Genomic DNA, 21,767 nt, shown 5'->3' with positions numbered 1-21,767 from the left:
TTTTCACCATTCATGGACTGCAAGTTCATTTAATTTGTTTGATTATTCAGATTCTACACTGTGATACACTTATACATATGTTTGTTGGAAATTGCATGGTTTTTTCCTTGTTTTTGTCTAGCTTGGAGACTGGTGGTGCCTTGTGTTTTGTTATGCAGCTTTTGATGGTAGAGCAAGGATTCAAACTTGAATCTCCCAGATCCTACTTCAACGCTCTGGCTTACTCTTATAGTGTAAGATCTTACACTAGATCGCAGAGTTGGGAACATTTACAGAAGGGCCTCAGAAGATGAGCTTAGTGACTGGAAAGATTCCTGTGACCTGAAAAACATCCAGCTGCCCTTCACCAGAGCAGGGCCTTTTGGGCCCTGGCTCCGACCTGGTGGAACTCTCTGCCTAATGATATCTACCACCTGTTGGACCTAGCGCAGTTCTACAGGGGCTGTAAGGCAGAGATGTTCTGCCAGGCTATGGCTGAGGACAGCTACAGTTTTCCACCCTCCCTGCCCCCCCCGTTTCTCACCTCCCTCCCCATGGGGTACTGATAAAATAGATTCATGTTATGGTCATTTGATATTGTTATGTGGTTTACTGTTTTAACGGTTGTACACTGGCCTGCTTTGTTTCACAAGGGAGGGTGGTCTATAAACTGAAGTTAAAAATACATAATTTTGTCAGTTCCCCTCCCCCATTGCTCCCTGCTGTAGTTAGAATCCTGAAACTACCAGGCAGAGAGAACATTGACAACTCTTAAAGCATTCCTTTCCTCATCAGAAGAGTTTGCAACATTGCACAAACTTCCTGGGAACATTTTGTGGTTAAGAACAAAAAAATGTTTTGAGTCTGCATTTTTCTTTCCTTTTTTTTTTTTTTTTTTGGCTGTGAGTCAAGTTTGTGCCACCCAAATTTGACATTTCGGTTTTGTCACAGACCCTTGAGCTGCGAGAAATTTGTTTCCCAGAATTTAGCCCTCTGAATGTTTGATGTTGAATATTCTCCGGATGTTCCTGAGATGTGCATATGTTTGCTGTATAGTTCCTGAAGATCTGATGTCTCCGTATTTGAGAAGTCTATGTTTGTGTGATTGCCTGTTTGAAGGGTGATGCTTGACAGCATTCTATAGCTGACACACAATGATATTTAGTATTTTGTGGAATGTGATGGTTGGCATAGAATGGTATTTAAGATTGGAATAGATGTAATAATTCACATGTATGAATATGCAGTATTTAAAAGCTTCTGTGATCCCATATTGTATGCTTGTCAGAGCGACCCAGAGATGTCAGCAAATTTTTAAGTACATTCAAAATGTCAGCAGCAAAACTGGGACAATAGATCAAAATTTACATATCTACAACTATTCCATATGGCATACCCATTAGAGTGATAGGCTAGGATTTGGGAAAGCCAAGTTTGAATCCTCACTCTGCCATGGAAGCTCACTGGGAGCTCACTTTTGCCAACTCACTCCCTCTCAGTATAACCTACCTAACAGGGTTGTTGTTGTGAAGATGAAAATATCAACAGCTGTCACATCAAAGCTTTAAAAATACTGTTGCCATTTGGAGAAGATCATGGACCTAAATATAAGAGTGGGAAAAGCCTTAATTTCAAAATCCACAAATTCTTCTGGATTATGGATGTCTTCCTCTCCAATTGGGAGGAGGAGCCTCCCATTGCACCTCCTTAAAAATCATATATTCTTTTGAGTTTGGCTCACCAGGATTTCCCCCCAGAACCTCATATTCACCTCTAGCTGGATTCTGTGACTCCCTTCCATCCCCTACCTCTAGCAGAGAAGGATTCCCTTCAACAATAAAAACATTTTTTCCATCGAGGAAGAGAGTAATGAAATACATCCCCCAGTTCTGGAAGTAAATCATTCCAATGTAGTCTTCAAATACATGGATTCTCCAGATCTCCCATCCAGGGGTGAACCAGAGACTAACTTAAGAACATAAGAGAAGCCATGTTGGATCAGGCCAATGGCCCATCCAGTTCAATGCTATGTGGCACACAGTGGCAAAAAAAAACCAGGTGACATCCAGAGGTCCATCAGTGGGGCCAGGAGTACTTCCTTTAGCATTGTTGTGGCTTCAGATGTCTTCCAACCATATCAACGGCAAGACATAGTCTGAGTCCCATGGCACTTTCAAGATCAACAAAGTTTAATTCTGGGTGTTAAATACTGGGTTCAATACACATGCGAGACACTTGGCATAGTGATCAGCATATTTTATTAGTGACACACAGCATGGAAAACTGCTGCTAAAACGAAGACTGGAGAACTGGCCAACCGTGCCAACTATATATGGTTCAAGTTCCCGCGCTACTACACCATTGGATCATTTGAACCAGCAGGGGGCTCGCAATTGGTCCCGGGAAGCAAGGACTAGGATCCTGCTTCCCATTGTCTCTGTGTCCCCAAGCTCAGTTCTCAAGGCTCTAATGAGCCATATGTACCTAATACCGGGCATAAGTTTCCATGTGCGCTAGACTCAAAACTTTGTTCTGTTGCTTCAGACCAACATGACTATCCACCTGAATCTAACAGCAAGTTGAGACAAATCTGAGAAGTCTTGATCCAGTGGTGGCTGGGGGTGGGGTGGGGGAATCAAGTGAACTTCTGATTTATTTATTTTTGGGTGGAACTTTGTTTTGTAGGTTTCAGAGGGCGAGCAAGAATGGAACATAAGAACATAAGAGAAGCCAATGGCACACCCAGTCCAACACTGTGTCACACAGTGGCCAAAGCCCAGGTGCCATCACAAGGTCCATCAGTGGGCCCAGGACACTAGAAGCCCTCCTTCTGTGCCCCACCCTCAAGCACCAAGAATACAGACCATCACTGCCCCAGACAGAGAATTCCAACAATACACTGTGGCTAATAGCCACTGATGGAGTCCAGCACCAGGCTAAAGACCAAGGAGATTTCCAGAGCAAATGCTTTTGAGAGTCCAAGGGCACTTATACCCTAGAAATCTTGTTGACTCCAATCTAGCTGGTCCATTGCATGGTTCTAACATGAAGGCACTTCATCAGCTGCCATGCATGCCAGAGTCTTTTCCTCACAGTTTCTGGTGGGGGTGTCGTGTCAAAAAACGAGCCTGGGAGGAGTTCTCTTTCCCCTGTCACCAAATCAGGCCCTTCTCACACCTGATCCCCGGGCAAAACCCGTGCCCGAGGATCCCAGGCCAGCCGGTGTCCTCCCTTACCTCGGTTTGGCGAGAGATCCCCTCTCTTGCCTTCCACCCCCACTGTTCTCGTTTCCGTGCCGGGCAGGTGTCCGGGTCCCTTTAAGAAGCCAACCGCCTGTCGATCCTGCTGGCTGCGACTCTTTCTTTTTCCCCCGGAAGAAAAGTGTAGCCAGAAGCGGCCGCTCCGATTCTGTGCAAGGTGGGGAGAGGGAGGGAGGTGACCAGGCGCGCGCAGATCCGCTCCTCCCACCTCCCTGGTTAATACCAGGCACAGAATTGCTCCATCCGAATCTCTCTGGGAAGTCGAATTGAGGAGGGGGAGGGATTCCTAGTTAACTAAGGAGAGGGGCAGCGAGACGTTTAAAAAGAGGGAAACCCGGGAGGAAGGCGAAGGGGAAACTGAAATCGACAGCAGCGCAGCAAAGGAGGACTCAACAGCCCGCACTTGGCTCAAAAGGGCACGCCAGACCGCCGGGAGGTGTAAGAAATTGACTCGATCGGGACGGTGAGAAATTGACCAGACACGTCATGACTGCTAGTCAATTTCAGCTTGGCCAAAGCTTGGCGCGGAGAAGCCGGCTTTGGAGACCAAAGGCGCTGCTTTGGGGGTGCGCGCTTTGGGTCTCCCTGTGCCCTCCTCCGCCATGTGCTGCTTTCAACCTGGACACGAAATTCGTAATCCTCAAGAGAGGCCGGACGCCGAACAGCTTCTTTGGCTTTTCAGTCGCTCTGCACAATCGGACGAACCCGCAAGAATATCTGTAAGTGAGCTATAATAACGCTGGGAACCGCAGAACTGTCTGGTGTTCTTGTCTCGGCGGCGGGAGCGAGGGGGGGGGGGGGGGAGGGTTAGGGTCGAAGACCGGCTCTGAGCCGAAAGTCGACTCCGGAGTTGTAAAACAGCGCCCGAGGGATATAGGCAGAAAGGGCAGACTTTTGAGTAACGCAGAACTCTGGAGTCAGAACCTGAGATTTCAAGGCTGTCGGCGTGTCCTGATGCCATCTGCTTTCAAGCGTTGCCCGTGCGGGGAACAACAGGTCTGTGATGCCTGTTGTCATTTGCTTTTTTTCTTTCTTGGACCTGAAATCTGCTCCAACTTGCTTTTAATTAAATGCAGAGTGCCTAGATTCCTGTCTCGGGGTGGAAAAACTAGTTTACTTTGGAGTTTCTTGCTGGTTCACAAGGGGGATCTTTTTTTGAGGTTTCTGCATGAAATGGAGACATGGCTCATTTTCGTGCAGGATCCAAGCTGTTGTTACTTATTTCTTTGTTTCATTCATTCATATCCCGCCTCTCTCCCCAATGGCTAATCAAAACAGCTTAACATCATTCTCCTCTCCTCCAGCTTGCCCTCACAACAACCCTGTGAGGTAGGCTAAGACTGAGAGTGATTGGCCCAAGGACACCCAGTGAGCTTCCACGGCACAAGTGGGGACTTGAACCTGGGTCTCTCAGATCATAGGCTGACACTCTAACTCAGGGGTGGCCAAACTTGCTTAACGTAAGAGCCACATAGAATAAGCATCAGATGTTTGAGAGCCACAAGACATGAATGTCAGACATATGAGAGCCACAAGAAAGGAAGGAAAGGTGGAAAGAAAGTAATAGAGGGGGAGGTGGAAAGAGAGCAACTTTAACTTTAAATACATTCTCCAAGTTCCCAGCTGCTTTGTCTGGAAGAAGTGATTTAAAAAGACGAATGCCTTCTCCAAGCTGGCTGATGGGGCAGTGGGGGCTTCAAGAGCCTCACAGTGTGTGTGAAAGAGCCACATGTGGCTCCCGAGCCACAGTTTGGCCACCCCTGCCCTAATCACTAAACCACACTAGTTCTTTTCATTAATTTCTTACCTGTTTGATTAAGCTGAGCTGAATATTGTAAAGGGAAAGACTTCCTTTGCCCTAGAGAAGAGCTGCGTCTGGATGACTACTGTTGAGGTCCCCTCCTGCTGGTTTCATATTCACGCAAGCTGGCCTTGTTACATACAGGGTGTCTGTTGTGGGGGAGGAAGATAAAGGAGATTGTGAGCCGCTCTGAGACTCTGAAACTCGGAGTGGAGGACGGGATATAAATCCAATATCGTCATCATTATGTGCTGCTTCACATATCGCGCTGAGTGGGTCTGGGGTCCTTGTCCCATGTCAGGCAGAGATGACAATTGTGACTTGCGGGGGACCTCCTTGCTTTGGATGTGTGCAATGCCCAATGAGGCTTCAAGTGCCTCCCCCGTCAGTTTCCTGTACTGCTGCAATCTCAGGGGTGTGCTGTTGGGCTCCTTGGCAAAGCCCGTGTTGTTCCAAGAAATGAATGAACCTCCCCAAATATCACCTTCTCCTAGGAGATCAAGATGGGTACCCATGTTAGTCTGTCTGGAGCAGCAGCAGCAGGAGCAAGAGCACTTTGAAGACGAACACAATTTGTTAGTGTCTTTTAATCTGCTTACAAACATCTCCATGATTTTGCATACTAATTCACTGCCCACTTTTTCTATATCTAGGACTGTTGGTCATTCCATCCTATTGTCTGATGAAGTGTGCTTCTAGCACACGAAAGCTGACATTCTGAATACAACTTTGTTGGTCTTAAAGATGTGCCTCGACTCCTATGTTGTTCTATTGCTTCAGACCAACACGGCTGCCCCCTTGGATCTATATACAATTTGTTAGTGAGCAGTGACTTGGGAAAGCTCACCCCCCCCACCCCCGCCACAGCTTTTGTTACTCTTTAAGGTGCTGCTGGATGCTTGCGCTTCTCTACTCCCCTTTGAGTAGAGTTTGAGGCTGGGGAAACGAGACTAGGAGGTAAGCTGAAACCCCAGCTCCATGTGCATCTCCAGATTCAAGATACTGCATGTACAGGAGTTGAGGTCATCCTGCAGTCTGCATCCCATGCAAAGCAGGGACCTCAGACCCAACCTCTACACTCCACCAGTGTTCCCTCTAAGCTGAGTTAGCGTGAGCTAGCTCACAGATTTTTAGCCTCCAGCTCGCACATTTTTGTCTTAGCTCAGGAAGGAGGACCCCAGAGCACACTAATTTATGCAGGAGCTCACAGCTTTAACACCAATAGCTCACAAAGTAGAATTTTTGCTCACAAGACTCTGCAGCTTAGAGGGAACGTTGCACTCCACTCCTTGGCTTCTGCCCTAACAGTGCAATCTTGTGTGTGCTTATCCTAGGCTGAGCTAACAGTAAGAAAGTTAGGGAGCTGCAAGCAAGCCTGCCTCTTTTACTATGGTTTTCTATAATGCCTTTGTCCAAAAGGCCAATCTCCTGCTGGTCTGGGGGCTACAGCTACTTTACAGACCCATCTAAGCATAAAAAACATCTGCCTTTAATCCATTGGCAAGGCTTCATTCATTCACTGGCGTGAATGCGGCACAATAGTATGGAGCAGAGGTTAAGAGCAACGGACTCTAATCTGGAGAATCTTGGTTTGATTCTCTATCCCTCCACGTGAAGCCAGCTGGGTGACCTTGGATCAGTCACAGCTCTTTCAGCGTTCTCTCAGCCCCCCCCCCCCAAATAAGCCGAGCTCACCATTAAAAGAACTCGAGTTTCAGGCAGCTGGACAATCCTTGGCTCTCCTGGCTATATTACACACAGTGCCCTATGATGATTTATTTTTTAGTAAGGCGTAATCAGAGGTAATTTATCAAAGGCTCTGGCTTGGGGGCAGAGCATCTCCCTGGCATGCAGAAGGGCCCAGGTTCAATCCCTGGCATCTCCGGTTAAAAAGTAATGATTATTTGTTGGAGATGCTTTAGGCCAGGGGTGGCCAACGGTAGCTCTCCAGGTGTTTTTTGCCTACAACTCCCATCGGCCCCAGCCAGCATGGTCAATGGCTGGGACTGATGGGAGTTGTAGGCAAAAAAACATCTGGAGAGCTACCGTTGACCACCCCTGCTTTAGGCTGATCCTGCATAGAGCAGGGGGTTGGACTAGATGGTCTGTATGGCCCCTTCCAACTCTATGATTCTATGATGTGGAAGACCTCTGCCTGAGACCCTGGAGAGCTGCTGCCAGTCTGACTTGACAATACTGACTTTGACAGACCACAGATCTGATTCCATAGAAGGCAGTTTTGTGTGTTCAAAGGTAAGAGGGAGCGGCCCATTCTCAAAAGCTGCTTTTATTGTAGTGGAGAGGCAGGTAGTAAGTGCTGAGTCAACTTTAAAATGAGTCACAGTGTTCCCTCTAAGCTGAGTTAGCGTGAGCTAGCTTACAGATTTTTAGCTTCCAGCTCACACATTTTTGTCTTAGCTCAGGAAAGATGACCCCGGAACACATTAAATTATGCAGTAGCTCACAACTTTAATGCCAGTAGCTCACAAAATAGAATTTTTGCTCACAAGACTCTGCAGCTTAGAGGGAACATTGGTCACAAATGAGGCAAAAAGAATCCCCCCCCCCGCCCATGTATAACATTGCTCAGATGCTTAACATGTATTCCCTATCTGGCTTTTGTTCTCTTGGGAATTGCACTGTAAATCTTTTTTTGCTACACCGTCAGCTGTTCGTATCTTTAATAAATCCCTGACTGGCATGTCGGCCTCCCTCTGAGCAGCACAGCTCCGCTGGCACGGGGCCACTGGACCTCTTGTTGGGTATGAGCCTAGATGCCTGCCCTTTTGCAAACGTGCCGCACGTGTTGTGGGAGCGGGCCAGAGGGGAGTGTGGTCTGCCAGGGGGGACAGGTGTGTGGATATGTTAGCCCACATTCCCAGTAGAGGTTCTGGAATGGTAATGGGTGCAGAGCAATGGACTGTGCTAAAAAAAGCTGGTGTTGGGATGGGATGGGTTGATTCCGAAAGAGTCATAAGGAGGGGCTGTGGCTTCATGGTAGGTGCATTTGCTTGGCAGGGGCATCTGCTTGTTTGAGTAGACAATACTGACCTTGATAGACCAAGGGTCTGATTCAGGATGTAAGAACATAAGAAGAGTCCTGCTGTATCAGACTGATAGGCCATCTAGTCCAGCATCCTGTCTTACACAATAATAATAATAATAAAGGTAGTCCCCTGTTCAAGCACCAGTTGTTTCTGACTCTGGGGTGACGTCACAATATTTTCACGGCAAACTTTTTACAGGGTGGTTTGCCATTGCCTTCCCCATAGATAGATCCAAGCGGGCAGCCGTGTTGGTCTGAAGCAGTTGAACAAAGCAGGAGTCAAGTTGCACTTTTAAGACCAACCAATTATTATTTGGAATGTAAGCTTTCATGTGCTCTTAAGCACACTTCATCAGATGAGGAATCCAGCACAGTGAGCAAAGCCATACATAGCTGAGCAGAGCCATACATAGCTGGTAGGCAGTGGCCCAGAATGCAACATGGTACAGATTTAAGAACCAATGACAGTGCAGGAAAATTATCTGGTAGGCAGTGGTTTAGAATGTAAAATGGTACAATGACAGAATAGTAAAATTAACAAATTGCGCAAACCTTTGATCTGAGTAGCACACAGCAACAGGGAACCCCCACCTTAACTAAAGACCTCAGGAGATGAACTCGCTCATAGCTTCCCCTTTCTTCCCAGTTCTCATTGACAAGCCTTGGACATTGACATTCATTAGGATGTGTTGGAATCCTGCCTAGTTATTATTTTTTTCACTCTGCCTTTCCTTCAAGTTTACCCTTACAACAACCCCTGAACTGACAGAAAAGGTGGAGTATAAATACTTTAATAAATAAATTATGTTTAACAACCGCGCTAGGTGGATTACTTTGAGAGACAGAGACAAATTAGCCAATTAAATTAGGGAGAGCTGGGATTTGAATACGGTTGCCCATTGAGAAAATACCTGGAGATCTGAGGAGTAGAGCCTGAAAGGGCGGGGGGTTAGGGAGGGGACAGAGTCCAGCTGGGTATAATGCCATAGAGACCACTCTCCAAAGCAGCGGTGGCCAAACTTGCTAAACATACGAGCCACATAGAATAAACGTCAGATGTTTGAGAGCCGCAAGGCAGGACAGGCGGGAGGGAAGGAATAGATGAGGAGGGAGAGGGAGGCAGAGGTGGAAAGAAAGCAACTTTAACTTTAAGTGTATTCTCCACTGACTGGCTTGGAGAACTGATAGAAGAAGAAGAAGAAGACTGCAGATTTATTCCCCGCCCTTCTCTCTGAACTCGGAGACTCAGAGCGGCTTATAATCTCCTATATCTTCTTCCCCCACAAAAGACACCCTATGAGGTGGGTGGGGCTGAGAGAGCTCTTACAGCAGCTTCCCTTTCAAGGAGAACTCCTGCGAGAACTATGGCTGACCCAAGGCCATTCCAGCAGCTGTAAATGAAGGAATGGGGTATCAAACCTGGTTTTCCCAGATGAGAGTCCACGCACTTAACCACTACACAAGTGTTTCCCATTTGCAGGATCGTGACCCGGTACCAGGCTGTGGAGAAACGCCATCTGAGAGTGTTGGTGCTTCATCCAAAAAAGCAGGGATCAGTAAATCCATTCAGCAGGCTTTGTAGCCTTCCCCTCACTCCCCCCCTCCCTTCCAGAGCCAAACCAACAACGCTAGGGGGAAAGTCTCCTAGAGAGGCAGGAAGGGCTGTTGTTCTCGCCATGTGCTAGGCAGGAAGAGTTTCTCAGTTTGCAGCAGGCGCTCGGGAAGGGAGGCTGCTGGCCTGTGGGCTCCGGCCTGTGGGGGAGGCCTGCTCAGGAAAATGAGGCCTCCAGGCAGTAAGACAAAGTAAGTCATTCTCTTAGGCAGATCAAGTATAGACCAGGGACAATACGATGCGTTTAAAACCACCTTTATTTTGTTATGCTGTTTGCTGGGCTTTGCTGTGCGGTGCTGTGCTGTGCTAACTTTTTAAATGCAACTGTTTTTGTTTTGTGTTTTTCTTTTCCTATATTTTTCTCTTTTAAATAAATGTTTTTTTCTGTTTTAAATGCTGGCAGTTTATCTCTGTACCACCTAGATCCCCAGACCGCTTTAGACCACGCTGTGTTAAGAAGGGGGCCCCAGGTGAAGGGGGGGAAGGCATGCAGTTGGATAAGGTGCCCATCCTCCAGGGGTGCCCCAAAGAAGCGCTGAGGTCTCTGTGAAACCCAAGTGCAGGGTGGCAGAGGACCTTGAGGCCTAGCCTCATAGCTGGAGAGGGGGACTGGGAGTCCTGTTCCTCTCAATCTGAACCCCGGGACTGAGCAGGTGGTGGCAGCGAGCCCAAGGGGCAGGAGGAGAAATAGCTCCCTCCAGGAGTTGGCGACTCCATAGGGAGCAGACGGGACCGGGCCTGAAGGCAGAATCGGGCCGGTTCCGCCACACTTGGCGGCAGCGGTGGGATGAGAACAAACAGAGAACTTGATTGGCCAGGCATTTTTGCTTTTTGATACGTGCAAGCACCCAGAGGAAGCAACAGCGGTTTTGTTTTCTTTTCGGGTCAACTGGAGTAGGGAAAGTTTAGCTAGTTAGGATGGAGCGTGCTAAGAAACTGGAAATCCTGAAGATGACAAAGCCACAGCTCCAGGAAGAGTGCGCAAAGCAAGAGCTGGAGTGTGACAACCTGACTGTAGTAGATATGCAAGTCCTCCTGTTGGAGCATCTTGAGCATGCAGGGGCACCTGCAAAAGTGGCCCCCACCCAGTCAGAAGCAACCTTGCGGCTACAGATGGAACTGGAGAGAATGCGTATCGAGGCGGAACGAGAGAGAGAGGAACGACAAGCAGAGAGGGATGCAGTCCGCAGACGGGAGGAACGAGAGAGAGAGGAAAGACAAGCAGAGAGGGATGCGATCCGCAGACAGGAAGAAGCAGAGATCCGCCGGCAGGAGGAAAGAGAGAGAGCTGAGGTCCGCAGACGGGAGCGGGAAGAGCAACGTCGCCATGAGCTTGAGGTGCTACGTCTGGAAGCTGAACTAAGCAAAGAGATCCAAGTCACCCCCAAAGACTTTGCAGTGTACAAGGAGGGAGAAGACCCCTCCACATACCTTTCCAACTTTGAGAGGGCAGCCAAACAGTGGGGGATTGCAGAGGAGGACTATATGTCTTACCTTTGTAGCAACCTGACTGGAGAGCTTTCAGCCATCTATTACAGCATGCCTATGGAAGATGGGGGGATAACTTTTGCAGGCTATAAAGCCACTGTATTTAAAAGGTTTAAACTGGGGCCAGACCACTCCCGAAAGCAGTTCAGGGGTTTGGCTCCACAAGAAGGTAAATCCTATTCTGAATGTGGGGTAATGAAGGAACAAACAGTTCCAGTGTTATTGGGCCGGGATTTGGTGGTTGGCCAGTACTCTATCAATGCTGTAACCCACAGCCAAACCCTCAGGGGAAGGTGGGTGGAGGAAGGCAACTTTAAGGAAGCCACCTCACCTCCAACCAGGGAGGGGGAAATAGCCCAGGTTATTGAGGACGAAGAGAGGGCAGTCACCCAGGAGGGGGAGGGCCAGCCTATCTCAAGTCCTGGAGTAGGGTGTTCCCAAGGGGAAGAGGGGTGTAGCTTTCCCCAAGTGCAGCAAGAGGCTGTGGATGTTCCTAGCGAGGAAGGGAACCTGTCTAGCGTAAAGGATGTGCAGGCTGAAGAGACCGAGGTGGAGAGTGGAGATTTCACAGGAGGTTCTGAGAGCAGCAAGGCTAATGTGGGCTCAGAGGAGCACATAGCTGAAGGCTTGGGGGAACGGGAGCGGTTCCAGAAGGGGGTCCGGAGCGGCCTTAGGTTGGAACCGGTTCACCAAGTAGCTGTGGATCAGGAAGTGGGATCGTCCGAGACGCTCTCAAAACAGGTCGTCTTGAAGCAGGGCAGACAGGAATCCTGGAAAGCTGTGGGACCTTCCAGGCAGGAAGGGGGTCAGTTGGGTAGTGCTGAAAAACCAACCGAGGGGACTGAGAACCCAAGCCAAACCCTCAGGGGAAGGTGGGGGGAGGAAGGCAACGTTAGGGAAGCCACCTCACCACCAACCAGGGAGGGGGAGGACCAGTCTGTCTCAAACCCTGCAGGAGGGTGTGCCCAATGGGAAGAGGGGTGCCAATTTCTGCAAGGGCAGCAGGTTGCTGTGGAGCCTTCCAGGAAGGGAGGAGCTCAGTTGGCTGACACTGAAAAACCAACTGAGGGGGCGGAGAACCCAGATCAAACTTTGGCTGAGTGTTCTGGAAACAGTGGGACTAGGGGTGGCTTGAAGGAACAGATGATAGGAAGTCTGGGGGAGCCAGAAATGTTCCTGTCTGAGGTTCAAAGTGACCCTAGGCTGGATCCACCGTGTGAGTTGGCAAGGGACCAGAAAGTGGAGTTCTCAGAAGCTGAGACAGGGGCTAGGGTGATGGATGTCCTGCCACTTCATACTGGTGAATGGAAAGTGGAATGGGAGGGACCCCATGTGATTGTGGATGACCTAGGCGATGCTACTTATGTGGTGGCTATGGAGAAAATGGGAAAGGCAGTTCAAGTGGTGCAAGTGAATATACCACAGCCATTCTCTGAGAGGTCCATGGGGTTGCATATAGGTAGGAAGGAAGGAGACAAAAAGAAGCTGGGACAGCAATTGTTTGGAGCCCCAGAGGTGGTTTTCTGGGAGGACAGAGTGGACAGAGGGAATATTCCACCAATGAGGGATAAAGGAGAAGCCACTGTGTGGGAACTGGGCAGTTTCCAACCTCATATGTGGGGCCAGGGATTTCCTCCTTTGATGGACCACTCACCCCAGCAACAGCAGCAACGGAGGGAGAGCACCAAACTCCAGAGGTGGTCCTGGGAGATGGAGGAGTACATCTTAAAGACTGGACATTCCTGCTGCATGCAGCCATGCAACGTTTTGTCCAGAAAGGACATGGGCACCTAGGGTGCTGGACTTTGTGTATTATTGGAGAAATACCTGAATGTTTGTGTAATATTTTGGTTAATGGGTTTCTCCTTGTTTGTTTGGATTCTGCTACGGGGTCACCTCTGTAGGAGGCAACCCCTCCGGCTCAGAATTTAAGGAGGGGGAAGTGTGGAGAAACGCCATCTGAGAGTGTTGGTGCTTCATCCAAAAAAGCAGGGATCAGTAAATCCATTCAGCAGGCTTTGTAGCCTTCCCCTCACTCCCCCCCTCCCTTCCAGAGCCAAACCAACAACGCTAGGGGGAAAGTCTCCTAGAGAGGCAGGAAGGGCTGTTGTTCTCGCCATGTGCTAGGCAGGAAGAGTTTCTCAGTTTGCAGCAGGCGCTCGGGAAGGGAGGCTGCTGGCCTGTGGGCTCCGGCCTGTGGGGGAGGCCTGCTCAGGAAAATGAGGCCTCCAGGCAGTAAGACAAAGTAAGTCATTCTCTTAGGCAGATCAAGTATAGACCAGGGACAATACGATGCGTTTAAAAACCACCTTTATTTTGTTATGCTGTTTGCTGGGCTTTGCTGTGCGGTGCTGTGCTGTGCTAACTTTTTAAATGCAACTGTTTTTGTTTTGTGTTTTTCTTTTCCTATATTTTTCTCTTTTAAATAAATGTTTTTTTCTGTTTTAAATGCTGGCAGTTTATCTCTGTACCACCTAGATCCCCAGACCGCTTTAGACCACGCTGTGTTAAGAAGGGGGCCCCAGGTGAAGGGGGGGAAGGCATGCAGTTGGATAAGGTGCCAATCCTCCAGGGGTGCCCCAAAGAAGCGCTGAGGTCTCTGTGAAACCCAAGTGCAGGGTGGCAGAGGACCTTGAGGCCTAGCCTCATAGCTGGAGAGGGGGATTGGGAGTCCTGTTCCTCTCAATCTGAACCCCGGGACTGAGCAGGTGGTGGCAGCGAGCCCAAGGGGCAGGAGGAGAAATAGCTCCCTCCAGGAGTTGGCGACTCCATAGGGAGCAGACGGGACCGGGCCTGAAGGCAGAATCGGGCCGGTTCCGCCACACAGGCCAAGGAGGCCTCACTACCAGGTCACAAGAAAAGCCAAAGCTAGCCCCGCCCCCAGCAAAGCTAGCCCCACCCCATCTCTGTGTTGTGCAGAGAGGAGCTGGGCTGCCTCTCCTTTCTCCCCTTCTCCTAGTGTTTGAGAGAAAAGCTGGCATCCACTGGCACTTTAGACCCATGAAGTGTTCTTCAAGGTATGAGCTTTCATGTGCCTTGCAGTATGTTCTTTTGGGGAGATTTCCCCAGGAGGTCTGGGCAGCAAAGAAGGGTGTGTGTGTTTTTTCCAGCTGGGAAGGGCAGGGAGTGGGCATTCCAGTAGCTGTTTTTTTTTTTTTTTACCAAATGACCCCTGGGCAGAATTTTTGCTGGCTGGGGTCATCTGATTGTGAGGAAGGCTTTTCCCCTCCTTTGGCCGCCCCCTTCTTTCTTTCTTTCCCTGCAAGTGATGCTCTGTCTGTATTCTTGGTGCTGAGGGGGGTGGGAGGAAAGCAACCATGAGAGGGCTTCTAGTGGTGGACATTCTGGTGTTTTTTGGGCATTGTATGAGGGAATTTTGGACTGGATAGTCCACTGGCCTGATCCAACATGGCTCCTCTTATGTTTATATTGTTTCTTTCCTTTCCTTTCCTTTCCTTTCCTTTCCTTTCCTTTCCTTTCCTTTCCTTTCCTTTCCTTTCCTTTCCTTCCATTCTTTCCCTTTCTCTTTCTTTCTTTCCTTCCATTTTTGCTGGATGAAACTTTTATGTTCATCATACTGTTGTTGCAGACATAGGAACTCTGCCAATGAAAAGTTGGCACCCCCAGTTGTAGCCAGGTGGCCTTCTATGAGATTTCTATGTGAGTGAGAGTAAGAGGTGTGGGGCAGAAAGAGATTATTGGAGATTACTTTGATGTATCTCAACAGCACTGGAAGAGATGGTACTATGAACTTGGCACCATTTTACTGGTCCTGCTTTTAACAGCTGTCTGGCACCAAAATTAAACTCCTTTTGTAGATATTAAAAAAGATTAAAGTAGTTCACTGGCTAAGTATCTGCACAACAGGTTGCTTTTAAAGGCATGGGAAACACAGCCAGTAAAAAGCTGCAAGCCCTCATAAATATCCTTTTTGAGATAACTGCAGAAAAGCTTGTATGAACTTCATATAACTTGAAATTAATTCATTAATTGCAGTATAATTCTCTGCTACCTTTCACAGCAATTCCCCAGTGTTTCAACCAAAGAAAAGTATTAAAAATAGGTGTCGAAAGATTTTCTTGAAACTAAGCATGCTTGGTTGTAGCTTGAGGCAGGGTTCCAGTAGTAGCGGCTGAAGGAAGGGCCTACTAAATGTGTCAGCATATTTTGAGGTAGAGCAGCTGCCAGGGCCCAGTGTAGGTGGTACACAGTGCTGGCATTCCTGATGGCAATGGCAACAGCACTCCCAATTGCATACACTGGCCAGTGCTGTTGAGGAAGGTGTGTGCAGGTGGTGCAGGAAATTGAACATGGGCATTAGGGGTGTTTGCAAGCTGGAGAAGAATACACAAACAAATAGGTGCATGCAGATGTGGGGGTGAAAAGAGAGGACCGCCCACTTTCCACCCCCATTTTGGCTCAGCATGAGTTTCAGAGAGATTTGTCTGAAAATGAATTTACTTCTGAAGAAGCAGGTTTGGGGGAGTGCCCTGGAAGTGACATCACAGGAAAAGGTGAAGTTTTGGTTCAGTGTGCCCCGGAAGTGACATCACTTAGTCCTTGACATCACAGGAAATGACATAATTCCTGTCTCCCGGCTCCACCCCCAAAGTCTCCTGGCTCCACCCCCAAATTTTAGTGGGCCCCGAAGGAGAAGTGTAAAAATAACCAGGCCACGGGAAAGAAAAGTTTGGGAAACCCTGCACTACACCAAACTGGCTCTCTTTAAAGAGAGAAATGCCTTCTCCAAGCTAGCTGAAGGGGTGCTGGGGTTTTTGAGAGCCACACAATATGTATGAAAGCCCCATGTGGCTCCCGAACCACAGTTTGGCCACCCTTGCTCCAAAGCAACCATTTCCATCAGGGGAACTGATCCTGGTCACCTGGAGATCAGTTGGAATAGCAGGAGGTCTCCAGGTAGATCTGAACCTGGTTCCTCTGGTCCTACATAGTGTCATTCTAAAACATTGCCCCATGCTGGTGTGTAAGAAACACCAGTTACCCCACAGGGAGTGAAGGAGGAGCCCTGCAAAGACCTTGGGGTACCTGGATGTTTACAGGTCCCCTTGATCTTCGTATCACATAGGAAATTCCCTTTCCACTGCTTGTACCATTCCTTGGATCAGAAAGCACATAACTGTACTACATGTCCTTTTGTGTCTCTGCTTGTAGGGTTATTTCCGTGAATATTTTGATGAAATGGTTTGAGTGATTGTACTGTACCGAGTGAATTGTTTTTAAGACTGTGACTAGGAAAGGAAGCATGATTTGGCACCCGTTGTCTCCTCTTCGGGGGGGGGGGTGAGCATTGTAATTGGGGCTGGGCATTGCCATATTTGGCAACGAAGGAAAAAAATGTCCCTTTGGGGCACATAAGCTGGCATTTGACTTGTTCAGGGATTTCTTTGCAGCATGAGGTTGGTGTGGCTTTTTATCCCTCTGGGCTCGTTCTCCCAAGGACCCAAGCACATGTCTCATCATGCAGATGTTTCCCTGCTCTTGGCACCTTCTCAAGGGCTTCTCTCATCTGCCTGCCATGCAGAGAGATCTGGAGCTGCATCCACATGGCAATGGATTTTGCTCTCTCATTGAGCCAAAGCAAGAATTTCCTTTGTGGCCTGCCCAGTGTTCCCTCTAAACTGAGTTAGCGTGAGCTAACTCACAGATTTTTAGCCTCCAGCTTGCACATTTTTTTGCTTAGCTCAGGAAAAATGGCCCCAGAATGCAATAATTTATGCAGTAGCTCACAATTTAATGCCAGTAGCTCACAAAGTGGAATTTTTGCTCACAAGACTCTGCAGTTTAGAGGGAACACTGGGCTGGGCTTGTACCTGTGGGACAATCCAGCTGGGAATAACTTCTGAAAGGAAACAATAATAGTGTCCAGCAGGGGTGGAATTCTAGCAGGAGCTCCTTTGCATATTAGGCCCCACCCCCTGATGTAGCCAGTCCTCCAAGAACTTATAAAACTTTTTGTAAGCTTTTTGGAGGATTGGCTACATCAGGGGTGTGTGGCCTAATATGCAAAGGAGCTCCTGCTAGAATTCCACCCCTGGTGTCTAGTAATGTGTGGATGCAACTTCTCTGATAGGATTGCCAGCTCTGGGTTGGGAAACACCTGGAGGTTTTGGGGGTGGAGCCTGGAGAAGGGGCGAGACCTCAGCAGGGTACAAGGCCATTTGAGGATTAGATAGATTCTTGGAAGCTAAGTCTACCAATGGCTACTTAGCCACAGCGACTGAGAAGAACCTCCTCTTCCAGAGGCACTAATCTTCTGAATCTCAGAGCCAAGAGGTGACATTAGGGGAAGGTCTTACCTATATACACAGATGTTGGCTGGCTAGAGGAACTGGTTGGCCACTGTGTGAGACAGGATGCTGGACTAGGTGGGCATTGGTCTGATCCAGCAGGGCTCTTCTTATGTCATAAAGTCAAGGATCCTCCAAAGTATCCCTTTGTTCCAAGGGTAATGATCTTACTCATCTAGAGATCAATTGTAATAGTAGGAGATTTCCAGGTTCCACCTGGAGGATGTGAATTAAAAGTCATATAAACCATGATATCACTAACAAAAAAAAATCCAATTGTTTACCGGTAGCAAAACTCCTTCTAAGCTGTGGATTCTTGTGAGCAAAAATTCTACTTCTGGTAGCAAAACTCGCTCTATAAGCTGTGGATTCTTGTGAGCAAAAATTCTACTTCATGAGCTATTGGGATTAAAGTTGTGAGTGAGTGATTTGGCTATTGCATAAATTAGCTTACTCTGGGGCCATCCTCTCTGAGCTAAGAGAAAAATGTGTGAGCCATAGGGTTGCCAAGTCCAATTCAAGAAATATCTGGGGACTTTGGGGGTGGAGCCAGGAGACATTAGGGGTGGAGCCAAGATCAAGGCTGTGACAAGCATAATTGAACTCCAAAGAGAGTTCTGGCCATCACATTTAAAGGGATGGCACACCTTTTCATTTCCTTCCTTCCATAGGAAATAATGAAGGATAGGGGCACCTTCTTTTGGGGCTCATAGAATTGGACCCCCTGGTCCAAACTTTTTGAAACTTGGGGAATAGTTTGGGGAGTGGCACTAGATGCTTTACTGAAAATGTGGTGCCTCTACCCCAAAAAACAGCCCCCCCCAGAGCCCCAGATACACGGATCAATTCTCCATGATTTTCTAGGGGAATAAATCTCCATAGGGAATAATAGAGTTCCCAGCAGACATTTCCCTCCCCTCCCCCCGCTTTCTGATTACCCTGAAGCGGGGGGAGGGTCTCCAAACCAGGGGAACCCTTGCCCCCACCTTGGAATTGGCAACCCTAGTGAGCCAGAGGCTATAAAACTGAGCTGGCTCACACTAACTTCGCTTATAGGGAACATTGGTTAATAGATAAAATTCTTACAAATAATTTTAACAGTGCTCCTTATCACATTCTTAAAGGATATTGTGCAAAGGTCGCCATAGTCCATTCAAGTCAACATGGATACTTGTAAACGGAGGCACCAGACCTGGAGCAAATTTCCTTTAGAGTTAGTATCTTTCAAGCAACATTGTCAATACAGTAGGTCCAAATTTACAGACCATAAATGATCCACTCACAATCATCTGACTCAGACCTATGGCCATCCTCCAAATCTCTCTTATGTTACAGTAGATATAAATATCATCCTTGTGTTGCTTTTCTTATGTTTTCTTATTTTTCTTATCTCTCTCATGACACCAGCCAGCCTTAGGACATCGTATCAGCTTTTTCAAAGATTCTTGGACTGTACAGAAAAAAACATCTCATTTCAACATGTTAGAATTGTAGTCTCATGACCCAGATCTGGGCCTTCGTTTACAAGTATCTGTGTTGACTTGAATGGACTTTTGCAACCTTTGTACAATATCTTTTAGGAATGTGCTAAGCTGTTGATTTTTGATCACTGTTAAAATTATTTGAAAGAAGTTCATCTACTTAGTAAATAATTTGAATTCTTTCCATCACTAATATCCCGGTTTATATTACATTCAATTCACATCTCCTTCCGTGGTTCTCTCTGTAGTCTGGCCACTTGGAGGGTGACAACTGAACTCTCTTGCAAGGGCTGTTCCCTTCACCTTGGCTTCCAGACTGGAGCACGTTTTGGAACTTCCACACTAATCATCCTCTTCCTAGTTATTCCCCATCTTTGATATGCTAATTCCCAAGCCTTCTTTACTCCAGCCTTCTTGGGAAGAATGCAGTCTGAGTGCATAATCATGAAGTCCGGATGGAACGGCACACATTCTCTTGCTCTTCCTGGATGGAACGGTGCACATTCTCTTGCCCTGCCAAACATCTATTTTCCCATGTTGCCCCATCATGGGACCCATTTTCCCAGCATGCCTTTCCTTCTTTGCAACCAGATGGCTTTTGGAGGGCTATTTTAAAAAAAAGGAAAGGGGGTTGCTATAGCAAGCTGTTGCTGCTTATTAAAGATTGGAATGGAAATAGATAAAGCCGCTATAGTGCATGCGTGAAGAAAAGAAACAAAAAGAGGGCCGTGGGTTGCCCCAACAGCTATAATCAGGGGTGGAATTCTAGCAGGAGCTCCTTTGCATATTAGGCCACACACCCCTGATGTAGCCAGTCCTCCAAGAGCTTACAAGGCTCTTTTTGTAAACTCTTGGAGGATTGGCTACGTTAGGGGTGTGTGGCCTAATATGCTAAGGAGCTCCTGCTAGAATTCCACTCCTGGCTATAATGACCATGCCCCAAAAGCCAATGGGGAGGGGCCGTACCTCTATGGAAAAGCATCTGCTTGGCATACAGAAAGTCCCAGTTTCAATCTCTGGCATCTCCAGTCAAAAGGACCAGGCAGGAATTGATGGGAAAGACCTTCAGCTAAGGGTCTGGAGTGCTTCTGCCAGGCAGAGTAGTGCCTTAAAGTGTATACCTTTGCATCTGCAACAGGGATGAAGGCAACCTCAAGGTGGTAGATGGAGAGCTTCTGGGATTACACCAAATCTCAGGTGACAGATCAGGTCACCTGGAGAAAATGGCCACTTTGGAAAGTGGACTCTGCAGTGTTATGACCCACTGAAGTCCCTCCCCTCCTCAAACTCCTCCCTCCTGAAGCACATCCCACCCCTCCCAATCTCCCAAGTATTTTTCAACCCAGAGCTGACAACCCTATCACTCCTCATTCTGCATAATCTGCCTTGAGTCCTAGTGAGAAAGGCAGACTACAAATAACATGAATAAAAGCTAAAAAGGGCACAGAGGGAGCTCATTACACAGCAGTAGTTCAAAATATCTAGAAGCCTAAACGCTCCTGGTTCCTCTTCTGTGCCTCTGAGGGCTGGCTTCCCGAATTTTTAGAAGACCACAAAAATATGAAAATGTAAAACATTCCCCCAAAATCAGTGGAGGGCAGGGTCTTTGATTTCAATGCTGGTACCTAAAAGTTGGGATATCCCTCCAGTTAATGCATATGCATAATGCTTCTTCTCTCTCCAGAACTTTGATGCCAAAGGACTGCATGGTTGTGCAAAAATCTTAGAGGTTAAATTCAAAGGCAATGCCCTCTCCTAAGGAAAAAAGAATGCGTGTCCATGAAAATGGTACAATGGAAAGTAAAACAGACACAGATTCTCTGTCCCCTCCCCACCAGTTCAGAAGAGATCCATACCATCGGTTTGTAAGCAAAGAGAATAGATTCCAGTCTTTCTAAGAAAATCCATGTGGATATTGTATCCTTAAGCTCTAGGATCACTGCAAATGCCTGCTAAGTAAACTATTAGCCATGAAAGAAGCATTCATTCTCCATGGTGGTTCCCATCTTTAGAAATCCCTTTCTTTGGCTCTTAAGAGGGTTGTCTGTGGAATGCATGAAGTCTGTCTTTCTATTCATTTCACAGATTTTGAGGCTCTTTCTTGACATCCCCCCCCCCCCATTTTCACATCCTATCATGAACAGCCTTGTTTAGGTCTTGCATACTGGGGGCCTTGGCTACTTTTTTAAAGTCAGTCTCATGTTGGGTCTTCCTCTTTTCCTTCTGCTTCCAACTTGTCCAAGTGTGATTGTGATTCTTGACTTCTAACCATATGACCTGGGTCAAAATGATCCATACGTGGATCAGACAACAGATTATACATTTCGTCTGTCTGAACTATGTAACAGCCAGCATCCAGATCAGAATATTTTATCTGCAAAAAAAATCCCTTGGCATATGTATTATAAATGGTTGCCTATTCCTGAGAAACTGAAGACTCAGATTTAGGAGTCAGCAAGTGTCAGAATCCCAGGTCATGAACTAGCTGATGGAATGGTAGCAGAGAAGTCAAGTTTCTTCGCTTCTGTCATCGCTTCCTCATTGCTTTTCCAATGAACTGTAAAGCACACTGTTGAATCCATTCCAAGTTTTCTGCCAGTGCCACTCTGGACTTCTCCTGGCTGTCTTCAAGTCATCTACATGTGATAAACCAAAAGGCCAGGTCCTGCGTAAGACTGAAGAGGTTGAGGTAGGCTTGGTCTTCCCTCCCTGGGGGTGGAGGATCCCCTGTTGCCACTCAGCTGGCAAGCAGGGGGGAAATGGTGGGGAGGATGTTGGCAGTGTTCTTCTGT

General features: G+C 47.6%; 1 protein-coding gene across 2 annotated transcripts in view; it reads left to right on the top strand.

The window, feature by feature from the left end:
• Positions 1–3,685: 3,685 nt before the first annotated feature.
• ITGA3 (integrin subunit alpha 3) overlaps positions 3,686–21,767 on the top strand; it is a 104,640-nt gene continuing 86,558 nt past the window's right edge. For both annotated transcript variants that reach the window (XR_009556241.1, XM_060256045.1), the window contains exon 1: positions 3,686–3,958. Coding sequence is in view for 1 of the 2 variants with exons in the window: in XM_060256045.1 (XP_060112028.1) it covers positions 3,726–3,958 (233 nt within the window). In the remaining variant the exon portion in view is untranslated. The remainder of the gene's footprint in view (positions 3,959–21,767) is intronic.

Source organism: Heteronotia binoei, chromosome 15 (assembly GCF_032191835.1).
Source record: "Heteronotia binoei isolate CCM8104 ecotype False Entrance Well chromosome 15, APGP_CSIRO_Hbin_v1, whole genome shotgun sequence".
Lineage (NCBI taxonomy): Eukaryota > Metazoa > Chordata > Lepidosauria > Squamata > Gekkonidae > Heteronotia > Heteronotia binoei.
This window is presented reverse-complemented; position numbering and strand designations above follow the sequence as displayed.